Genomic DNA, 19,442 nt, shown 5'->3' on the forward strand with positions numbered 1-19,442 from the left:
TAAGTTATACCTATATGTGGCCATGCAGATCAATGACTTGATTTGTGGGGTTTACAGATTCTAAGAGCCTCATTTTCTCCATCCTTAAAATGTGGCTAATCTTTGTTATATATTTGCAGTGGGTATATAATCTACTCTAAGTCTTGTATTACTTACATTAAACATTTTCCTGATACTGACTGACTATATTTAACGCCTTCCATACGAATTTTATTTGTTAAAATTATGTATTCAAACAATAGTGTTATTAAAGAAAAAAACTTAAAAATCCTAAAATGCTGTTAAAACTACATTCTTAATCATCAAGAGAATTAATCTTAATAATCTGAAAAGTAAACAGGAAAGTATGGATTTCATTTGCTCATAGGTATGTATTGAGAACAACCCCAGATCACTATTCTTTCAACAAAAAGAAAACATAAAAGAGATTTAGGACCTTCAGAATCTAAGTTAGTCTCCTCAAGTACAATCACAGACTTGGGGATTAAGATATTGAGTTTAGCTAAAGCTAATCATTTTATTTCCTAAATAGTATCTTGAAAAACTAACATCTATATAAACTTTTCTTAACCCTGAATGCAGATGTGTTTGCTTGCCAAAAAAAGAGGTCATAACATCTGATCATTCTATATTTATTTTTATAAAACAAACAACCACTTACAACAAGTCGCAGTTTTGCCAGAAGAGAATTTGGTAGCCAGGAGCCTACTGTAGTTTGCCATTATTAGCCCTTTTATATTCTCTTAATGGCACTATTGGTATATCTTTAAAGGCATTAGTACAAGTGAAAGGCATTCATAAATCCCTCTCTTTAATAATGAGGATTGCAAACAGCACCAACAGCAGCAGTAAACATCGAACATTTATGGGCTACTTCCCATATGTCAGGCACTGCACTAAGCACTTTACACGATTACCTCACTAATTCCCAAAGGAACCTTATGAGTTGGGTACTATTATTATTTCCACTTATAGATAAGGACACTGAGGCAGAGAGGGCACACAGCTAGTAAGTGGTAGAATCAGCTAGTAGGCAATAGACCGACCTGGTCTGACTCCAGAGACCAGGACTGTGCCTCTCTTGGATGAGCAATTGAATTCAATAGGACTTGCACACAGTTCTACTAGAACATTTGGAATGATTTCATAAGGTCATTTTCTCTGTCTCCAAAGTGATTCTTGGGGAATTTTGAGTGGACATGGGGAAATTTTAAGAGGCCATAGGTGTATTAGCTTAAAGCTAGGAATGACATGGGAATCCCTCTCTATCTTGCGGACCCTCTTACCAACCACCTTCATTCCTATCTTTATTCATGTTACAAAACACATGACTGTAAACTGTTTTTCTTCGGTAGTGGGGAGGGATGTTGTGGGGAAGAGGCTTGGGAAAGTTCATAGGTTAAAAATCACTAAGGTTCCATTAATCTATGATGCCTACCACTAAATGTGGCATCCATGATAATATTTTACATTCCTATGTTATTTCACAAACATTAACTCATTTGATTCTCACAGAAAATTGTGAGATGACTAAGAAAGAGAAAAAACGCCCTACTTTACAAGGCAAAGATAGGGATCCAAGGCTATATGGCACAGTAGAAGCAGAACCTAAAGCCAGCATCTAGGTCCTCAACCCCAGTCAATAATAACTTTCATCAATGCAAAGGTCTTCTGCTGTATATGGCCTATGGCTTGGTGAAAATGGTCTCAGTGAACTAAATTTTGCACAAGGAAATCAAGGGCTCAACAATGTCATATCCTTCTTTAGTGTATTTTAGGATTCACTGAAGTGTCAAATCTAAAGGAGCTGGTTATCTCAAAGGAGTGTCTGGCTAAGCAGGGCTGAGAGACTGCATGTCATTAGCTCTTGAAACTTGTTACCATTGAGTTCATGTTCCTAAATTGTTTCTTTCGGTGAGGAAGGTACAGGATCATATTTTGAATCCAAGATAATGGAAGTATGGCAGACAAGACATGGGTATGATTAGGATACTAAACAGGAACTCCAACGGAAGTATACAGCTCCCAAGGCCCTGGGGGGACAGGTTGAGGGCAGAAGTGCCCCTGTGAAATGCTCAATTTCAGAATACAGAATAGCTAAATAACAAGGTTTTATTTTTTACTTAAACTCTTACAAATTTCTCATTCCTGTAGCAACTATTAATGACAGTCCATTTTCATCATCTTTGATGGAATTTTTAGCATAATTTATAGAAAAAAGTCAGAAAATAAAAACTAATGTAAACTCAGAAATACATTATAAAACTTTTGTCCATCATGTAACAAGCACCAACTGTGCAACCATTTACATTTCTGATGGCGATGATGTATCTATCTGTATCTTGATATCGCTTTTCCAAATCCCAAGCAGTTCTTACTCAGAAGAGTAGCTTCATTAGAAGCACGACCTACTCTTCGTTCAATGCAAACAGACTCCTAGACAGTCATCAGTCTAAATATAGCCATCTTTGAATCTGGATCACATACCATGGATAAGAATAACCAAGAAATGCACCCAAGTATATTTTTAAATCCTAGGTTTGATTCTCTGATGAAGCTAGAAGTGAGCCATCTGAACATCAAATTATCTATTTTCCTGCATATTTTATATTTTCTCAAAGTCATTTTCTCTAGTAATTGATAATGAGAGATGATAGGAGGTAGCTGAATATATTTCAGCATTTCCAAATAGTGTTCTCTAGATTACTTCCAGCATAATAGGTGATACAGGATCTATAGATGCATGTGAAGGGGAAGAGGTGGTCTGTGTTAAAATAAGTTTGAGAAAAAATAAAGTTAAACAGCTTTTCAGTACCTACTAGTGCCTTTAATATGCTAATGAATGAATAATATTCGAGAGGGAAACAGAATATGCAGCTTTTCTAAAAACTATTTGATCATAGAAGCATTGTTTTGCAGCGTGGTTCCAGGGACCAAGATCTCATGGGTACACTCTGTCACAGGAGCTTTGGAATCACATGGATCTGAATTCCTGTTATAGCCCAGAATTGCTGTGCAACTTTGAAAGGGTTATTGAAATACTCTAAGCCTCGATATCCTGAGGTTAACAAAAGGTCATTAAGTTACAAAATACTGGGGAAAACTACATTATATCCTTGACATTCAAATACATCTCAGATCTTCACAAATCTCCAAATTCACTAATATCACTGTAGGATATGCTTTTCCCTTAGAAAATTTAGTAAAATAAATAAATACTCCCAGTGGTGCTTTCACCACCTATTACTTTACAGAAATGTTTTCAGTCTTCTTGCCTTTTCTGGAATCTCACTTCCATTAATAGCCCCGGTTTGCTAAAGTTTTAATTCTCACTTGATGAGCAATTTCTCACTGACTGGAATACTCTATGAAAAATTCCAAAATCTTTTTTTTCCTGAAAATAAGCAAATGGTACTATATAGTGGACTTGTTTACAGAATTTGATCTTATTTATCACTTTAAACTTCATACTTTTCATTATTTTTCTAAGAATTATCACTTTTTAGCTGTTTTCTTTCTTGTCACTTCTGTCTAGATCAGTGCTATCCAATAGAAATACAATGCGAATCTTGAAGGAGGGCATACATGTAATTTTAAATTTTCTAAAGGCCACATTACAAATTTTTTTTTTAAAAAAACAGGTGAAATTAATTTTAATAACATATTTTAACCCAACACATGAAAAATATTTTTATACATATAATCAATATAAAAATTACTAATGATATATTTTTATTCATACTAAGTATGTGAAATCTTCTGTGCATTTTACACTTACAGCACATCCACTTGGATTAGCCACAGTTCAAGTGCTCTGTGGCTAGTGGCTATCTCGTTGGATGGCACAGATCTAGATTAGCAGTCGGCTTTCTTCTGGGGGCTATTTTTCTACACAGATACAATGTGTTTACCACTTCAGAGTCACTGCATTTGCAAGAAAGAATGGAGAATGAGAAAACCATATTGCCATGTGGATACTGGGTGATCTACAAGCTCATTCAATAGTTAAGAAACTTAAATCCGCAGAAGGGCTTAGTTGTACATGGGATCACATCACTACCTGTCATGAAGCCCCAGAGTCCCTCATAATAGCCCAAACCACAAAAGCCAAAAGGTTATTGTAATTGTTTTGCAAGCAGAAAAAGCAATAATAGTGATTTGAAATGTAAAAAGAATTAAATCCCGTAAATATATATTCAATACTAATTGAGTACATGACACTTGGCTAGGTCTTGACATTTTGGAATAGTTACTAGGTATGAGAAATCCACTTATCTTGGCAGTGGGAAATACATATACACACAAGCACACATATATCTATCCAAATATCCACATATATGCACATAAACACATATGTATGTATGGCATAAATCCCATCTATTTTAAAGATTTTATTTATTTATTTTTCCCCCAAAGCCCCAGTACATAGTTGTCTGTCATAGCTGCACATCCTTCTAGTTGCTGCATGTGGGACGCGGCCTCAGCATGGCTGGAGGAGCTGTGCCTCGGTGCGCACCCGGGATCCGAACCCGGGCCGCCGGCAGCGGAGCGCACGCACCCAACCGCCAAGCCACGGGGCCGGCCCAATCCCATCTATTTTAAAATGGTCAGTGGTTCTTCTTTTTTTTAAATAATGGGCACTATAAAACAGAAAGCAGAGAATCAGTCCTGTTCCATAAACAAGTTTCCTATTCATACTTAAACATATCTTCAATGGAAAGAAATCTGTAGCCTATTTTTGCAAATAATGATAATTAACATAAGCCGACTACTTACTAGATGCCAGGCACTGGTCTAAGGGCTATACCTGCATTATCTCACTTAATGCTCACAGCAGTTAAGGATGTGGGTGCAGAGGCAACCTAGCAGAGAACAATTAAGAAATGTAATAAATGTCATACAACCCACAAATGAAACAGTCACAATTTGAACTCAGGAATCTCTGCTCAATCACGAAGCTAAACTACTCACTTTAAATGCATGATGTTCTAAACACTCTCTAGATAATGATTTGTTATCTAACCAGAATTAGGTACTTAAAAGCAATGCCATTATTTCTCATGACTTTAAATATCTCTGAGGATCTTAATGGGAAAGAACTTTGTAAACACATGGTTTTATACTTAGCATAACCTCCCATTTTATTTTATTCCAAAGCCCATCTAGGAAAAGGCTCAGCTTCATTCCCTGTCTCTGACAAATAACAGAACCTACATCCGGCGCCTCTTATCTGCATCATTTCTCTCAGTGCTTGTCTTCATCTTTACTGTTGATATTTTGTGGTCTAGTGGCTCTCGAGAGATGACAAATACCTTTCTCCTTTGAACTCTAAATTACCATATTTGGACTTACTTCTTCATATAGTTTTAACTAGTCCTTTTTATTTCTCTCATTTATGAAACCGAAACTTTAAAATAATTAAATTTATCTTAATAGTATCTAAATTTTTGTTTTGGTAATGGGAAAGGGTTTAAATTACTAGTAGTTGCACATAAACCAGTTGAATCAACTGAGCAAGTAAATAGCCCATTAATTTCACTTTAATTCATTTGAGAGTAGGCATCGGGGAGGTCTCTTTCTTGGAACCCCAGAATACACAATATAAAGTAAGAACTGGTCTTCATTTCCACATCCATCCTCTTGTTTATACTTACCAGCATTCAAAAGAATAATTATTATTATTCAGAAGAACAGTGTTAGCAATACAGTCACTTTTGAAAGTCTGCCAACCCCTGATTGAAACAACATGTATCAGAATTGAAAACATAAAAGTTTGAGGTTTCATATGTATAGCAGACTCTATGTACTCAATACATATTTGTTGAATGAATGAATTGCATATAAGTCAATAGGGATGTTGAACTATTCTTGGATCTTTCCTGGGCTTGGTGTTGGTATGGAATACATATTTGATTACGGAGAAATATTTAGGCCTATATCCTGGGTCACTTATAGTTTTCTTATACCTCCATAATGCTATTTCTATAAACTTACAGGGCTATAGTCATTATATAGTCTGTACGCTCAATTTCACATGAGAAGGCTGAGGTCCAGAGAAGTAACATGGCTGACGTTGTATAATGAGCCAAAGAAGCGTAAAAATCCGGTTCTGCTGGCTACTGCCCTTCCAAGCAAAAACTGGTATAGTTCATATTATGATTACCATATAAATGTAACCCAGAGAAATACTGTATGCTGGGGCTTCATCACTAAGATAATAAAGAAAAATTACATTAAAGATAATAAACTACATTTCGTGTGTGAGTTATACAATAAATGGTAAATAAATGAAGTCTGAGATTGGATTTGAATATGAAGAACTACATTATGTCTTCATACCAAATATAAATCAGTTTATGGGAAGAACTTTTTCACAGGTGTTATAATAAAAAATAATTTCTGTCTATTCAGTCATCCCTTAGTTTTCATTGTAAACCAAGGAAAACTAAAAGACGTACTGGCCCATGCCTTCCCCTCTCCCCAGAGTTCACTGTCACTGACAGTAAAGGATGAGTAAAAATGCTTGAAAAGTGGCCAGTGATCACTAAATCAACAAAAAGTTCCTAATATTTCCAGTGGTAAAGGATGATGGCTTTCTCAAAAGCATTACAAATTCTTTTCTGAGAATGGAAACAATATTGGTGGATGAGGCCAGGTTTCAGACTTAGTCTCTTACATTCTTACTTTAGATATGTCTTAGGGCTCTTTTTCAGTAGTTTAAATCATTCGCGGAAAACGAAGATTCATTAACTAACATTTCGATGCAAAAGCAGATGTTCTGGCACCCTCGTGCTGAACATCTCAAAAAAAAAAAAAATTGCTCACATTCTCCGTCTTTCATACCCATCTTCCCTCTCAGTAGTGTTATCTTCAAACTGTTTCTGTCAATTGAACCAGGAGTAAACCATTAAAAGCTGCAGATATGTATTTATTTTAAGCATTTACAAAAGTCTCCATGATTTATTTTCAGTACCTAAATATTTTGTTAGTGCATCAGTGTATTATATTATGAAGTCTCTACTATACTAACAAGAACTAGGTTTACTTTAGGATTCTACCGAAAGAATGACAATTTTTGACTGATTTCACATGGAGCCAAATTTTTATATCTTATTTGCAAAATTTACTCTATCTGAAAAATTTACTCTACTATCTATCTCCTAAACCCTCTCTACTCAAACTGGAGTCCAAGAACCAGCAGCACCAGCACCATCCTGGAGCTCATTAGAGATGCAGAATCTCAGGCCCTACCTTCCACATACTCAATCAGAATCCGCATCTTAACAAGATCCCCAGGATGTGTGCACATCCAGTTTTGAGAGCCACTGGCCTAAGCCATAGAATTTAGTATTTCATTTTAAACTGCCTTGTTCTCTTCAGCAAAAGTGTAAGTTGCTCTTCAGTTTCTGGGGCTGGCCCTAAGCTCGCTATTCATTTACATGTAAGGAAATAACTGAAAAAAACAGAAGAAAAGAAAAATGTTTATGAGGTAAAAATAAAGCCTGAAAAACACCATGTCCTTTGTTTACTTTATTTTCCAAAGTTCTATTTTGCTGTCAGATTCTTCTATAAAGCATCATCTCAGAATAAGTCACCCCAATGGAGGTCGAAGTCTATGACACCAGGGAGGGCTGATCACGTACTAGAGGATGATCCTTGTCCCCAGTGATCCCTTTTTACTCTGAATTTGGATATTTCGTATCTTGTTACCACCCCAGCATCAGGCAGGACGACAGGGAATTGAAAACAAAGATAAGCCATTCTGCTTTTCTTTAATAGTTTTGCAAAAAGATTTGATTTTGAAATACTGGTTAAAATGAGTTCTGTGGGTTTTATTGACCATATCACAGTGATAAATCTTAATTTATAATTGACAAAATGATTAGCTATTCTAAGCTGCCATTTGGTATATACTGGAAACAATAGTTTAGTGACCCGAAAGAATTAATACAACTTCCAGTGGGATCCAGGGAGTTATTTAGGCACTGAGAAAAGTTGGTTCTGAGGATTGTATTTTTAGGAAAACCTCATTTCTGAGGAATCTAAAAGTAAAACCCAAATATAACAACTGCCAGAGCCCACTAAGGTAGAGATTAAAAGAAAACTCTATAAAATCCTTAATTCCTTTCCCATTTTCCAACTCTTACTTTTTAAAGTTCATGATTTGAAGTATCTATCTAGTAATAAAGTATACATTATTTCATATCACGAAACTGCTAGAATACATTTCTATTGTCTTAACTTTCCTTTTTGTTCTACCTAATATGCCACCAATTAGAGAGTGTTAGGACGGGATTTGGAAAGCTTCAAGAAATAGGACCCACAGTTACAACACATGCGAAATTTCTCCAATCATCTAGAAATTAATGATCACATTTTGACATGGCACAGACTGAACCGGGGTCAGTTTACTTACTTGATGTACCAGAAGTCAGATTAACATCACCCATCAGTTTATGATGAGCTTTAGAGGCCATGACATACAAAAGAGGATTATATGTCACCAGAATCTTGACATTAAAAAAATAAAGGCAATAATGACAAAGAAAGAAAAAAGAGAACAAAGGAAAAAACTGCTTTAAATACCTGGGTGAAAAAATCTTTGAAAAAACAATACACATTATTGTTCATGACTTACATTGCCTATGTATTTGCTAGTGTGTTTAAACAGGTTATGCTGGCTTAGGAAAAGTCCAAAACAACTTTCCAAGAAATAATTTGTGGAAGAGAAAACCTTATTTAAAGTGAGCACAGGATATATAACTAGAACTAAAAGTAGGAGATGGAAATTTTAAAATGGAATAAAATATTTTAATTGGTGGTTTGTTAACAATGATCACTGCTGGGGTGACAAATGAATCTGGATAAAATATAAGAATAAGATCATAGATTTAAACTGAATATGGGTCAAAGAGAGGGAAAATTCTGTTTCTGCACAACAGGCCAAGTTTTCTACCGTAGTCACTTATTTCACAGTTATGCACTATTCATCATGAAGATAAATAGAGTGAGAAAGGCTCACCATTACCCATACTGTTCCTGGAAAAACAGGTCCTATAGATCAGAAGATCCATCTCCATAAATAAAAGGCATTATATGACATTGACATTACTAAGCAATAATTTATTATGATGCTGTCATTGAAAACGGACTATCTAGATGGCCTACACTTTGGTGAGGATATGAAAACTGAAACACTGCTTTGGGGATTATATAAATGGTACAATGACTTTGGAAACCTATTTGGCAGTATCTAAAAACATATGCATAACCTACAACCCAGAAATTCTACTTCCTGGGATATACCCAACATATGTGTACGCACACAAACTTACACACACTACATGCACATTTGTTTAAAAAGTGACATATCCTAGAATATTCATAGCAGCCCTATTCATAACAGCCTCAAACCGAAGACCCAAGTATCCATCAACAATAGAATTAACAAGTAACTTGCAGTATATTCACTCAATGCAATACTATCACAATGAGAATGAACACAATCTACAACCACACAAAACAATAAGGATGAATCTCACTATCAAATGTTGACCGAAAGAAGCCAAAACAGAAGAGTTTATATTGTATAATTCCATTCATAGAAAGTACAAAAGCAGGCAAAAGAAATCTATGCTCTTGGAAGTCAGGATAGGGGTTATCTTTGGGATCATAATTAACTGGAGGGGAGCATGAAGGGGTATCCTTGGGAGCTGGTAATGTTTTATATCTCAATCTGAGTGCTGGTTATATGAGTAAAAGTGGCTAAGCATTTTTTTTCTCACCTAGTTGCACATTCACATCTATCATCACATACCAAGTAGATTCTCACAGAGTGCCAAGGGTTACATATAAATAATTTCACAAAGAAAGAGAGGCCTTTCCTTTTTTTTTACCAACATGGGGAAAGGCAAGATACTTTTTTTTTTAAGTCATATAGGGCTAACACAAACATTAAGCCGTGTAAGTTCATTCCAAAACACAAGATAATTTGTATCCTCAGCCAATAATTTCTTCTTTCCCTTTCTTGGCATTTTTGCAAGTCAGATCTCCCTGATGTCTCTGTTATCTCAGCCCACATGGATTTCTTTAGGAGGAGAAAATTGATGTTTCTCGTCCCTGAGTATCTCAGCCAAGGGTTAGGAAAGCAGTACAGACAACAGGAGTTGTACAGGGTCATTCCCCTCCTCGACAAGGGAAGACAGGACAAAAACATGCCCACCAGCAGCAGTACCACGGGCAACTGTCAATCTTGCTCAAGACATTTTGAACTTTATGACAAAGAGCTAAGGAAAGTTATGGTGGGAAAATACCTTGAAATTTTCTCAGAAATGGTAAGATATAGAAATAAAAGAGTTATATGAGTAATGAAACGTTTTCATCTTTTAGTTCATCTGAGATCAAAGCAGTGATACTTCATGGAATCCACGGATGAGAGCTTTTTGTCAAGTACAATCCAAAGATGGCAGAAGGATTTGTTTGTTATGTTTTTCTCTCCCCTGAAGTGACCGCCCTTTCACTAAAGAATGTACTTACGTCATCAAATTAATGTGATTCTTAAACAGGACATAAATCTTCCCTTTGGATGAGTATACTAATCAGATTCAGCTAGTTTTTATTCTCTACCTATCTAAACACTGACATTATGTGAAAAAAGGTCCCTGAAAACCAACGATATTTTAGAGTTAAACCTCTCCTCCCAGCCAATCTATTTTGTTATCCTACATAAACAAATTTTGCTATTACATTCCTTTATCCATAACAACTTCCAGTGGATAATCCACAAATCAATTAAAGATAAGTTAATTGCCAAAAGGGATTAAGCAACAAGCATTAGAAGCATAATATTTACAGGCACCATCCTAAAAATTTATGTGTTAGAGGAACATTGGGTCTGGCTAGCTTTCCTTCTAATCCAAGATTCTAAATGTGTATGATTACTTTTGAAAATCAAAAATTCATCACATAATTACTCCTAGCTTATGACATCTATGTTTTAGGGGCAGATGTAGACAGATACATCAAGCAAAAAAAAAACAAAGGTACAACGATAGGACATACTACTGCTATCAACTTTCAACTTCTAATTTTTTTCACTTTAATATTTTCTACATACGAAAATTTTTGAGAATTACATGAAATAACGTAACAGAAAGTCTATTGTAAACTGTCCCTCCTCTTCTCCTCCTCCTATATTTTTACAATAAAGGTGAAGCAAAGACAAATTCATTCAATAGATTGGAATCTGATCTGACCAAGAACACAGTCAGTAATGAGGTCAATATCCACACGGTTCTGGCGAATTCGTGCATTTCTGAGTTACGCCTTGTCTGCCTAGGACTGCAAATGTACTAGCATGTCTGGAATGGAGATGTTTCAACTTATTTGTAAACAAGTTGTCATTTTCTTTATGAAGACTTCCTTGACTTCCCCAAGCAGAATCTCCTATCCTGGTCCCTATTTTATTTTACTCAGTTGTTAACTTGTTTATTTTCTGCCTTCCTCTACTAGAATATAAGCTTTAACAATTTTTTATTTATTTATTTTTTCTCCCCAAAGCCCCAGTAGATAGTTGTATGTCATAGTTGCACATCCTTCTAGCTGCTGTATGTGGGACGTGCCCTCAGCATGGCTGGAGAAGCAGTGCGTCGGTGTGTGCCCGGGATCCGAACCCGGGCCGCCAGTAGCAGAGCGCCGCACTTAACCACTAAGCCACAGGGCCGGCCCCTAGAATGTAAGCTTTAGCCGAGCAGAGACCTCATCCATTTTCGTCCTCATTATATACCTAACATGAGGTAAATATTTTTATATTTAAAATGGTGGCTAATAAGGCACCAGGCACAGTGATGTGTGGGAGGTGTCCATACCAGTCAGCAAAAGTGGACTGCAAAATTTTCAGGAGTTATTTAGAGGTCGGTTGTTATTCTTAGTGATCCTTAAAAACTGAATTACATAAACTTACAATTAAATCAATTATGTTAAAAAGAATGGTAATAAATACTCAAAACTCACAACTTCCCAATAATTTGACTACATTTTACTCTTATCTACATTTTGAGGTCATTTACATTTATGGTATCTGTATGGACTACTATGCATCTCCTGCCAGTTCCACATTTATCGACCTCTGCGGCTTGAAATGGGTTGGTGGGAACAATTTTGCCACAGAAATCAGCAAATACTACAAATTGGCTTTTTCTGGTGTCTTCACAGAGAGCTGGCTGTCAACATTTACCAGCACACTACTGACCAGACTTATCATAGCATTTAACAAATAGTCTCTGAATGAATGCATTCATCTTTTATCTGACTTCCGATTGCATTTGAGTGTTTTATTCATGGTCACATTACAACTGTCCATTACCCATTACAACAAAAGGTCTTCTTTTTACAGAGTTTATTCCTTTAGCCCAGCACAAAGCTTATCTTTTTCGGGTTCATTCCCAAGCTTTCTTTTTGGAATGTGGCTTACATACTTGCTGCTCTTGACATGTCTGTCTTTTGCATTTAATTGACTTTACATAATTAAGACCAAGAGGGGTCTTCAGGTTTTTCAATGTAAGATGATGAGTTTGAGCAGATGAACTCTTGGGTCTCTTCAGTTTGAACTCTCTGTTCCACGAATACGGGGAAAGGAAGCAGAGTGTCCCCACTCTTGTCAACTATCCAAAAACATTTGCTGATCAGCTCATTCATTCAATTCATACACATTGAGCACCTACTATATGCCACACACCCTTCCAGGCACTGCCAATACAGAGGTGGAAAAAATAAAGACAAAATTTGCTGCCACCTGGGGCTTACATTCTAGTATTAATAATAGCTAACATTTATTTTAGTGCTGTCTACATGCCTGGCATTATATATGTCTAATACACTTAATCCTCACAACACCCCATTTCACAGATGAGGAAACTAAGGCACACTGAAGTTAAGTAACCTGATCAATGTCTCACAGCTGTGAGTGAAAGTGTGGAAATTTGAACCTCAGCAGCCCCAGCCAGCTCTCAACCATTACTCCACACCACCTTCTGAAGGGGAGGCTGTTTGTATGTGCAAGTTGCTTATAAGGTGACTGTTTATAAGCCAGCTGTATTGCACTATTCTGTAACCAAGAGTGGTCTCAATGATAACAGTTAACTTCTAAATGTATTTGACAACAGAAGCATCACAAAATTGGTGAAAGGATAAGGGAAATGTAGAAAATGCTATAAAAGAGGTGGTAGGCAGGCCCGCTTTTATGTACATACTTCACTTAAAGGCACAATAGCCCTTTGAAATTGGCATTTTTATTTTCCATTTATAGGCATGGAATATGCTAATGGAGGTTAGGGAATTGCTCAGTCACGAAAGCAGCAGAGCTGGCACTCAAGCTTGATCTGTTTGGCTCTAAAGCCACAGTCTCCCTCCTACACCATGCTACGTCTCCCCCCAAGGTGCAATGATTGTTAACCATATTGTTACTCTTGTAAGGACTGTTATGTTGCCTGTAAGGTAACTATTTTTCTCATTTTCAACTTAGCTAGTATTACTCACAATTGGGCATATCATTAAGCAGGCCAGTTTAATATTCAAGACAATGCCAGTGGAATAAACAGGCACGACACAGGATGAAGTTGACCTCTCCAGCTCAGAGAATCTTCTGGCTCCTCTGAACGGCTGACCAAGGAGCAACATTTTGGCAGTGAAATATAACCACATGACTCATGTTTTTGGCCAGATGAAATGAGCCAGATGGAAGCCCATGAAGCAAATCCGGGGAGAAGACAAAAGCAGGCCACATAAAACCACTGATTAGTTTCCTTTTTTTCAGTATAAGAAACACTTATATTTTGATGCTTTTACTTAACACTACTTTAAACCAATATCAATTAGGTTGGAAGACAGTTTAGAAATTATTTAATAAGTTTATATTTTAATTGATCACTAAGCCCTGTTCTATATCACACTATAGGGTGTTCTTTCTTCAGAGAAAGATTCTGAGTTGAGTAAATGAGGATAGTTACATCTCTTAGAATCACACCTCTCATTATGGAACTCCTCCTGTGTGGTGATGAGAGGATCTGGTCAGGAAATGGGAGGTAGGAGGCTAACTATTGAGGAGTCCAGGCTCTAGGACAGACTGCCAAGGTTCAAATTTGGGCAAGTTTCTTAAATTCTTTCTGTCTAGTTTCCTCATCTATAAAATAAAGGCAGTGCCAGATCCCCCTTGTGGAGTTGTTCTGTGAGATGCAATGAGATAATGCATGCCCAGCCCTGGGACACTGCCCAGCACATAGTGAGCGCCCAGTGCAAATTAGATCTTGTTCTTACTCCGGACTTTCTGACCACGTGTGTGGGACTTCTGATCCCTGGACCCCCCATTCTTCTTCTCTTATTTGGTGGTAATTATACCCATCATCTGCATTTACCCTAAAGAATTAAATGAGATGAGCTGTAGGGCACTAGAAATAATAGTTATCACATCTGTTACATCTGAAAAGCTTTAAAAAATAGAAAAATGCTATGCAATAGGAGGTATGAACATGGTACTCAGAAAGTTATTAATTTGTTGGTGGCGCTCATTTCCCTTTCTAAGACTTGGTCTCCAGCCAGCAATTTCTAGTGGGTATTGTGAGGTTTAATTTGATGTGCTACTGCTTAGGTTTTGATAGTGACAAAGAGTAGCTAAGAGGCCATGTTCTCCTAGGTCCCTGCTCATGTCTGCTACTGTGAAATCTACAGATCAAAGTTGCAGATTTCAGCATATCTTTCTCAGAGCACTGGGGATGAATTAAGGTAATCTAGAGTTTTTTGTTTTAGCAAATATTGCTTTATCTTTTCGTGGCCTGAATATCACTTGTGCTTTTGTTTCTCGATCTGATTTCTAGTCCTCTCGTCTATTGTTCAGTCTATTTCACTTTAATTAATCACTTATTTGGCAGCTCTGCTAAAATGCTGGGGGAGGAAAAGATGTTGAAACTATTGGCAAAAATGAGATCGGGAGATTTTCTGAGAATTTCAATAATGTAGTATATCACATGGCCCCTATTAGCATAAGAGGCAAGAAAACTAGAACATACTTTCTGTTTCTGGCCTGTGGGATGCTGTTGGAATCATCTCCATCCTGCACTTAAATGTACCTTGGATGACTTTCTCTTCAATTTTCATGGCACCCACTCCATAGTCACCACTTAAAATGTTCCTTTGACGTCTATTCGTGAGAAGACAGAAAGCAGAAAGTTTTGTGATTTGTTCTGGTTGGAAGACAAGAACATCTCTAGAAAAGTAACTTTCTATTTAAAGTTTCCTTGAATGTTACTATAATTTTGAACAATAACATTAAAAAAAATGTCCTACTGTTTCCTTGGGGAGGTGTTAGAGTCCACCAACCTGCTAAGTCTTAGCTCCTCATTCTTTCTCCACTTCTTTTTTAGGTGCTATACTTAAACCTCCAACATAAATTCACTCACATTATTTTCTCAAATCTAACATGACCACATCATTCCCCCTCCTCCTCCTCTAAAACAGATATCAGAGGTGTGGCTCCAAAGTAATGATTGGCACTCATTCCAGGTCCACGGAAGAAAATTAGTCTCCTTATTAAGTCATCCTCCCCTCTTCTGCATCAAATCAAATTTGTCTTAATAAGCTATATATTAATCATATTTGGCTTTTTTAAAAAATGTATCTTACCCACAAAAGACAAAAATTTGTCACCACTGACAAAACTACTTTCAAATCTATTTTAAGCATTGTATAATCCTCCAAGGTTGTAAGGACTTCTCAGGGATCAACACTCATCAAATGTATATGATCTGCTATTACTGCAACAAATTAGACTCTTTAATTCAAGTTCACATCTTAAAGACTTGGCTTTCTTTTACCCTGAATGCTACCAGACACTGAAAACAATGCCAAAGAAAAATATTTCACTTTAAAGCTAAGTGTACCACCAGTATCATGTGTTAACATCCATTAAATCTTTGAAGAAAAAAATGACACTATGCTAGACACATTTGAAGATTTTACAGAATATAAACTATTGTTGTTAAACAGTCTCGTAAAGGAGAAATTCAATGAAGAAATGTTGGCTAATGCCCAGTTAGTTTAGTTGCTTCAATTGCAGACTCACATCCAAAGCCCTTCAAAGGTCAAGATAAGCTTACACTACTTCCATGTTTTAAAGATCTCATATATTAAAAAAGAAACAGAGAAATGCAAAAACAGGGCTGCAAAATTGAGGGATATTTTAAACCTTTACATTAAACAGTTTAACACCTCTAACTCCAGGAATGCTGTGTAACGAAACTGTGCCATTCAGAAGACAACTGTAGAATTTGTGTGTACATGCGTGCGTGTGCCTGTGTGCCTGTGTATATACATACACATATTGACTCATGGTACATTTGAGGTGGTGTGGTCTGTTAAAATCTAAAGCTAAACAGTAAACACCATTTTTCATTATTGTCAGTATACTGCTGTGACTGAATGTATAATCTCTTTTTGAGCCTTAACAGACCTCTGAAAATATGAGACCAGAGTGGCCAACTGCCCCCCTAGCCTCCTAACCTTCCACTGGACTCTCAGCCTGTGATAGGACCTGATCATATCAACAAGTTGATTTTGCAAATAAAGGGTGAAATTAACTAAGAGAATGTAGCAAGATGCCTCATCAAATCCGCACTAATGGCATTCCTGTTGCATGTAAGGGAGAATTTACAGACCAAATGGAAAGACAAAATACAACCCACAGGGGGTGGCCCTGTGGCATAGCGGTTAAGTGCTCGCACTCCGCCACTGACGACCCGGGTTTGGATCCCGGGCGCGCACCGACGCACCACTTGTCAGGCAATGCTGTGGCGGTGTCCCACATAAAGTGGAAGAAGATGGGCACAGATGTTAGCTCAGGGCCAGTCTTCCTCAGCCAAAAAAAAGAGGAGGATTGGCATGGATGTTAGCTCAGGGCTGATCTTCCTCACAAAAAAAAGACAAATACAACCCATAAAACAGTGAAGACAGTACATATAAATAATTAAATTAATTATTACATTGGCAATTAATATTCAAATTAAAAGCAAATGAATCAGGGACAAAGGAGATTAGCCCATGACGGCCAATTGGGGTTGTCATCTTCACCTTTTAAACTTGTTGTGAAAGAGGCTTGTTAGAACTACAAACAGGCGGCATTTAAATATATGGAAAACTCATCCTTAGACATTCCAGTGCTTGTAGTATTTTGGAAAGGATCAGAACTTGACCAAAGTAAAATGAAAATATCTTTGCCAGACCAAAGCAAATTTCATAACACATCTGCAGATCATACAGTAGAGCTTAAACTCTGCTTTTCCAGAGATTTCTGAAATTCTTTAGCCAAACATGCTATTGCTTTCACTCTACCTAGCAGTTAGATATTTATGATATTTAGGAACTTGTTATCAGATCTCAGTGATGAGGAGAGTCTAGAAGCCACCACCTATTGGAAATACACACAGTGATGCTTACAAATCTTGGATGAGGGTATAACTTAGCACATAATAAGCATGAGATGCAAATAATAAGCATGAGATGCACATTCAGTAGAATGCAAAGCATATAGTAAGCATATAATGTCTAATGTTGAATCATATTCATAACTGTAACAAATAACATAACTAATGAAAATAAACGGTATTTATTTTATTTTGAAATAGAAATAAATGGAGGTACTACTTACACATTTACCTGCCAACTTTGATTTATTGCTTGTCAAAGTTTGCTTATGCATTGCTACTAGTGAAGTTTATAATTCGATTTCTATGATTTTATAGTTCCCTAAAAAATTCCAAGGGCACTATCTTCCATACTGTCTAAGGCAAATAAATAATTCTCATGAATTATTTTAATCCAAATTTTGAATGTTTTCTATGCAGGCAAATTAGAACACATTTTAATCCAAATTAAATGCATATTTTTATACAGGTCTGGTAGTTTCCAGATATGTTGCATGCGGTCTAAATAAGAACGACCTTATTCTTGAGATTTTGTAAACAATTTCACCTCTATTTGTTCTTGCTGAAATAGCTTTCGGTGCAACAACTAACCAATCAGAAACAAAAAAATGTGTGAAGAATTGATCTTTTCCTTGTAAATATCTAGAATACTCAAGCAAAGAAAGAAATCAAGGATTTTTTTCAGCATCTTTTTTTTTCCTGGTTATTTGGTTAAAATAAGCTAACTTGGATGTAAAACAAAGGTGTCACTGACAATTTATTGAGGTCATGAGGTCAAGATTTTTCATACGATTTCTACAGAAATCTTTAGAAATAAAAGGTTAACAAAACATTGACTTTGATTTCATGGTGTCTCATTCTCCTAGACAAGATTAAAACTCCAAATTACCACCTAGACCATAGAGATATTTCCACTTTTCCACGTGAATGTGCCCTGAAACACTTACAAACAACACAGTAGTGTTCTATTGTTGACTGTTTGCTCGTTTAATCAAACGAGAACCCCTCCCTGACATTTAGAGGGTTAACTGAAAGTTAGTATGACCAATTTTGACTGTATCAAGTCCATCAGGCATGCTAATACACTTGTTTTCCAGATGCCAGCCACAGAAATGCTTTTTTAAGTTCACCTCTCAACTCTCAAAATCAGCTTTTAGCCTTAGTCAACTTCCTTCTGCTTCTGCGGGTTCCCACAAACCCTTGACTATTGTAAGGTTCATGTCTTCCTGGATCATATTTCGTAGACTGTCAATGTGAAGCACATTATGAGTTAAAAAGATCAACACAGGCCTTCCTTTGCAGGAGGCCTAAAGCTACAGAGGCTGCTGAAAAAAATTCTTCCCATCTACAACAAGTAAAGAGCGATACCTGTAGGACTTTGAGAAACGCAATCTTGATTTGGCTCTGAGAGATGGTCGTGTCACTGGGACTCCCTGAAGATCCCAAAAAAAAGCCATTTGTCAAGAAGGTGCCAGGATCGCTGGAAACAGCAGGAAGTCAGAGTTGGTGCAGGGGCCTGGGGATGGAGGGTCCCGTGCTGAGCACGAGGCTCTTGTGGCCGAATGAGGGCATTTCCTCTGTGTGGTGGTATGCGCTGACAGGGAGGTGGCAGGCTGGCTGAGGCAGTGGTGGAAGGAATGGCCAGGACTTCCTGCTGTATGACACTTGCCCTTTGCGACAGAGATTGCTTCACTCAGACCTTATCTCATTAATAACGTGAGACACACTCCCTTGCAAATTTGTTTTTAAATATAGCCCTGATTAAACAGCATAGGCACACACCACTCCTGAAAAGCACAATACACATACACACACACACACAGTGAAATGTATGATTGAAGTGGGTGAATCTTTATATCAAGTGTGAAGTTAAAAATAAAAGTAAATAGAGGGCTTCTGTTAAAAAAAAAAGTCACTGCCTCCGACTGGGAAATTCAACAAAAATTACTAAATTTCACACAACTAGCTGCC

At 36.9% G+C, this 19,442-nt stretch overlaps 1 protein-coding gene across 1 annotated transcript in view; it reads right to left on the reverse strand.

Moving 5' to 3' along the window:
- Positions 1-18,995, reverse strand: part of PDE4D (phosphodiesterase 4D) — a 330,234-nt gene extending 311,239 nt beyond the window's left edge. The window contains exon 1 of the mRNA XM_004422848.3: positions 18,840-18,995. Within this exon, the coding sequence (XP_004422905.1) occupies positions 18,840-18,928 (89 nt within the window). The 5' untranslated portion in view covers positions 18,929-18,995. The remainder of the gene's footprint in view (positions 1-18,839) is intronic.
- Between the last annotated feature and the right edge of the window lie 447 nt (positions 18,996-19,442).

This window comes from Ceratotherium simum, chromosome 18 (assembly GCF_057802395.1).
Source record: "Ceratotherium simum simum isolate JZ-2026a chromosome 18, ASM5780239v1, whole genome shotgun sequence".
In the NCBI taxonomy this organism is placed as follows: domain Eukaryota; kingdom Metazoa; phylum Chordata; class Mammalia; order Perissodactyla; family Rhinocerotidae; genus Ceratotherium; species Ceratotherium simum.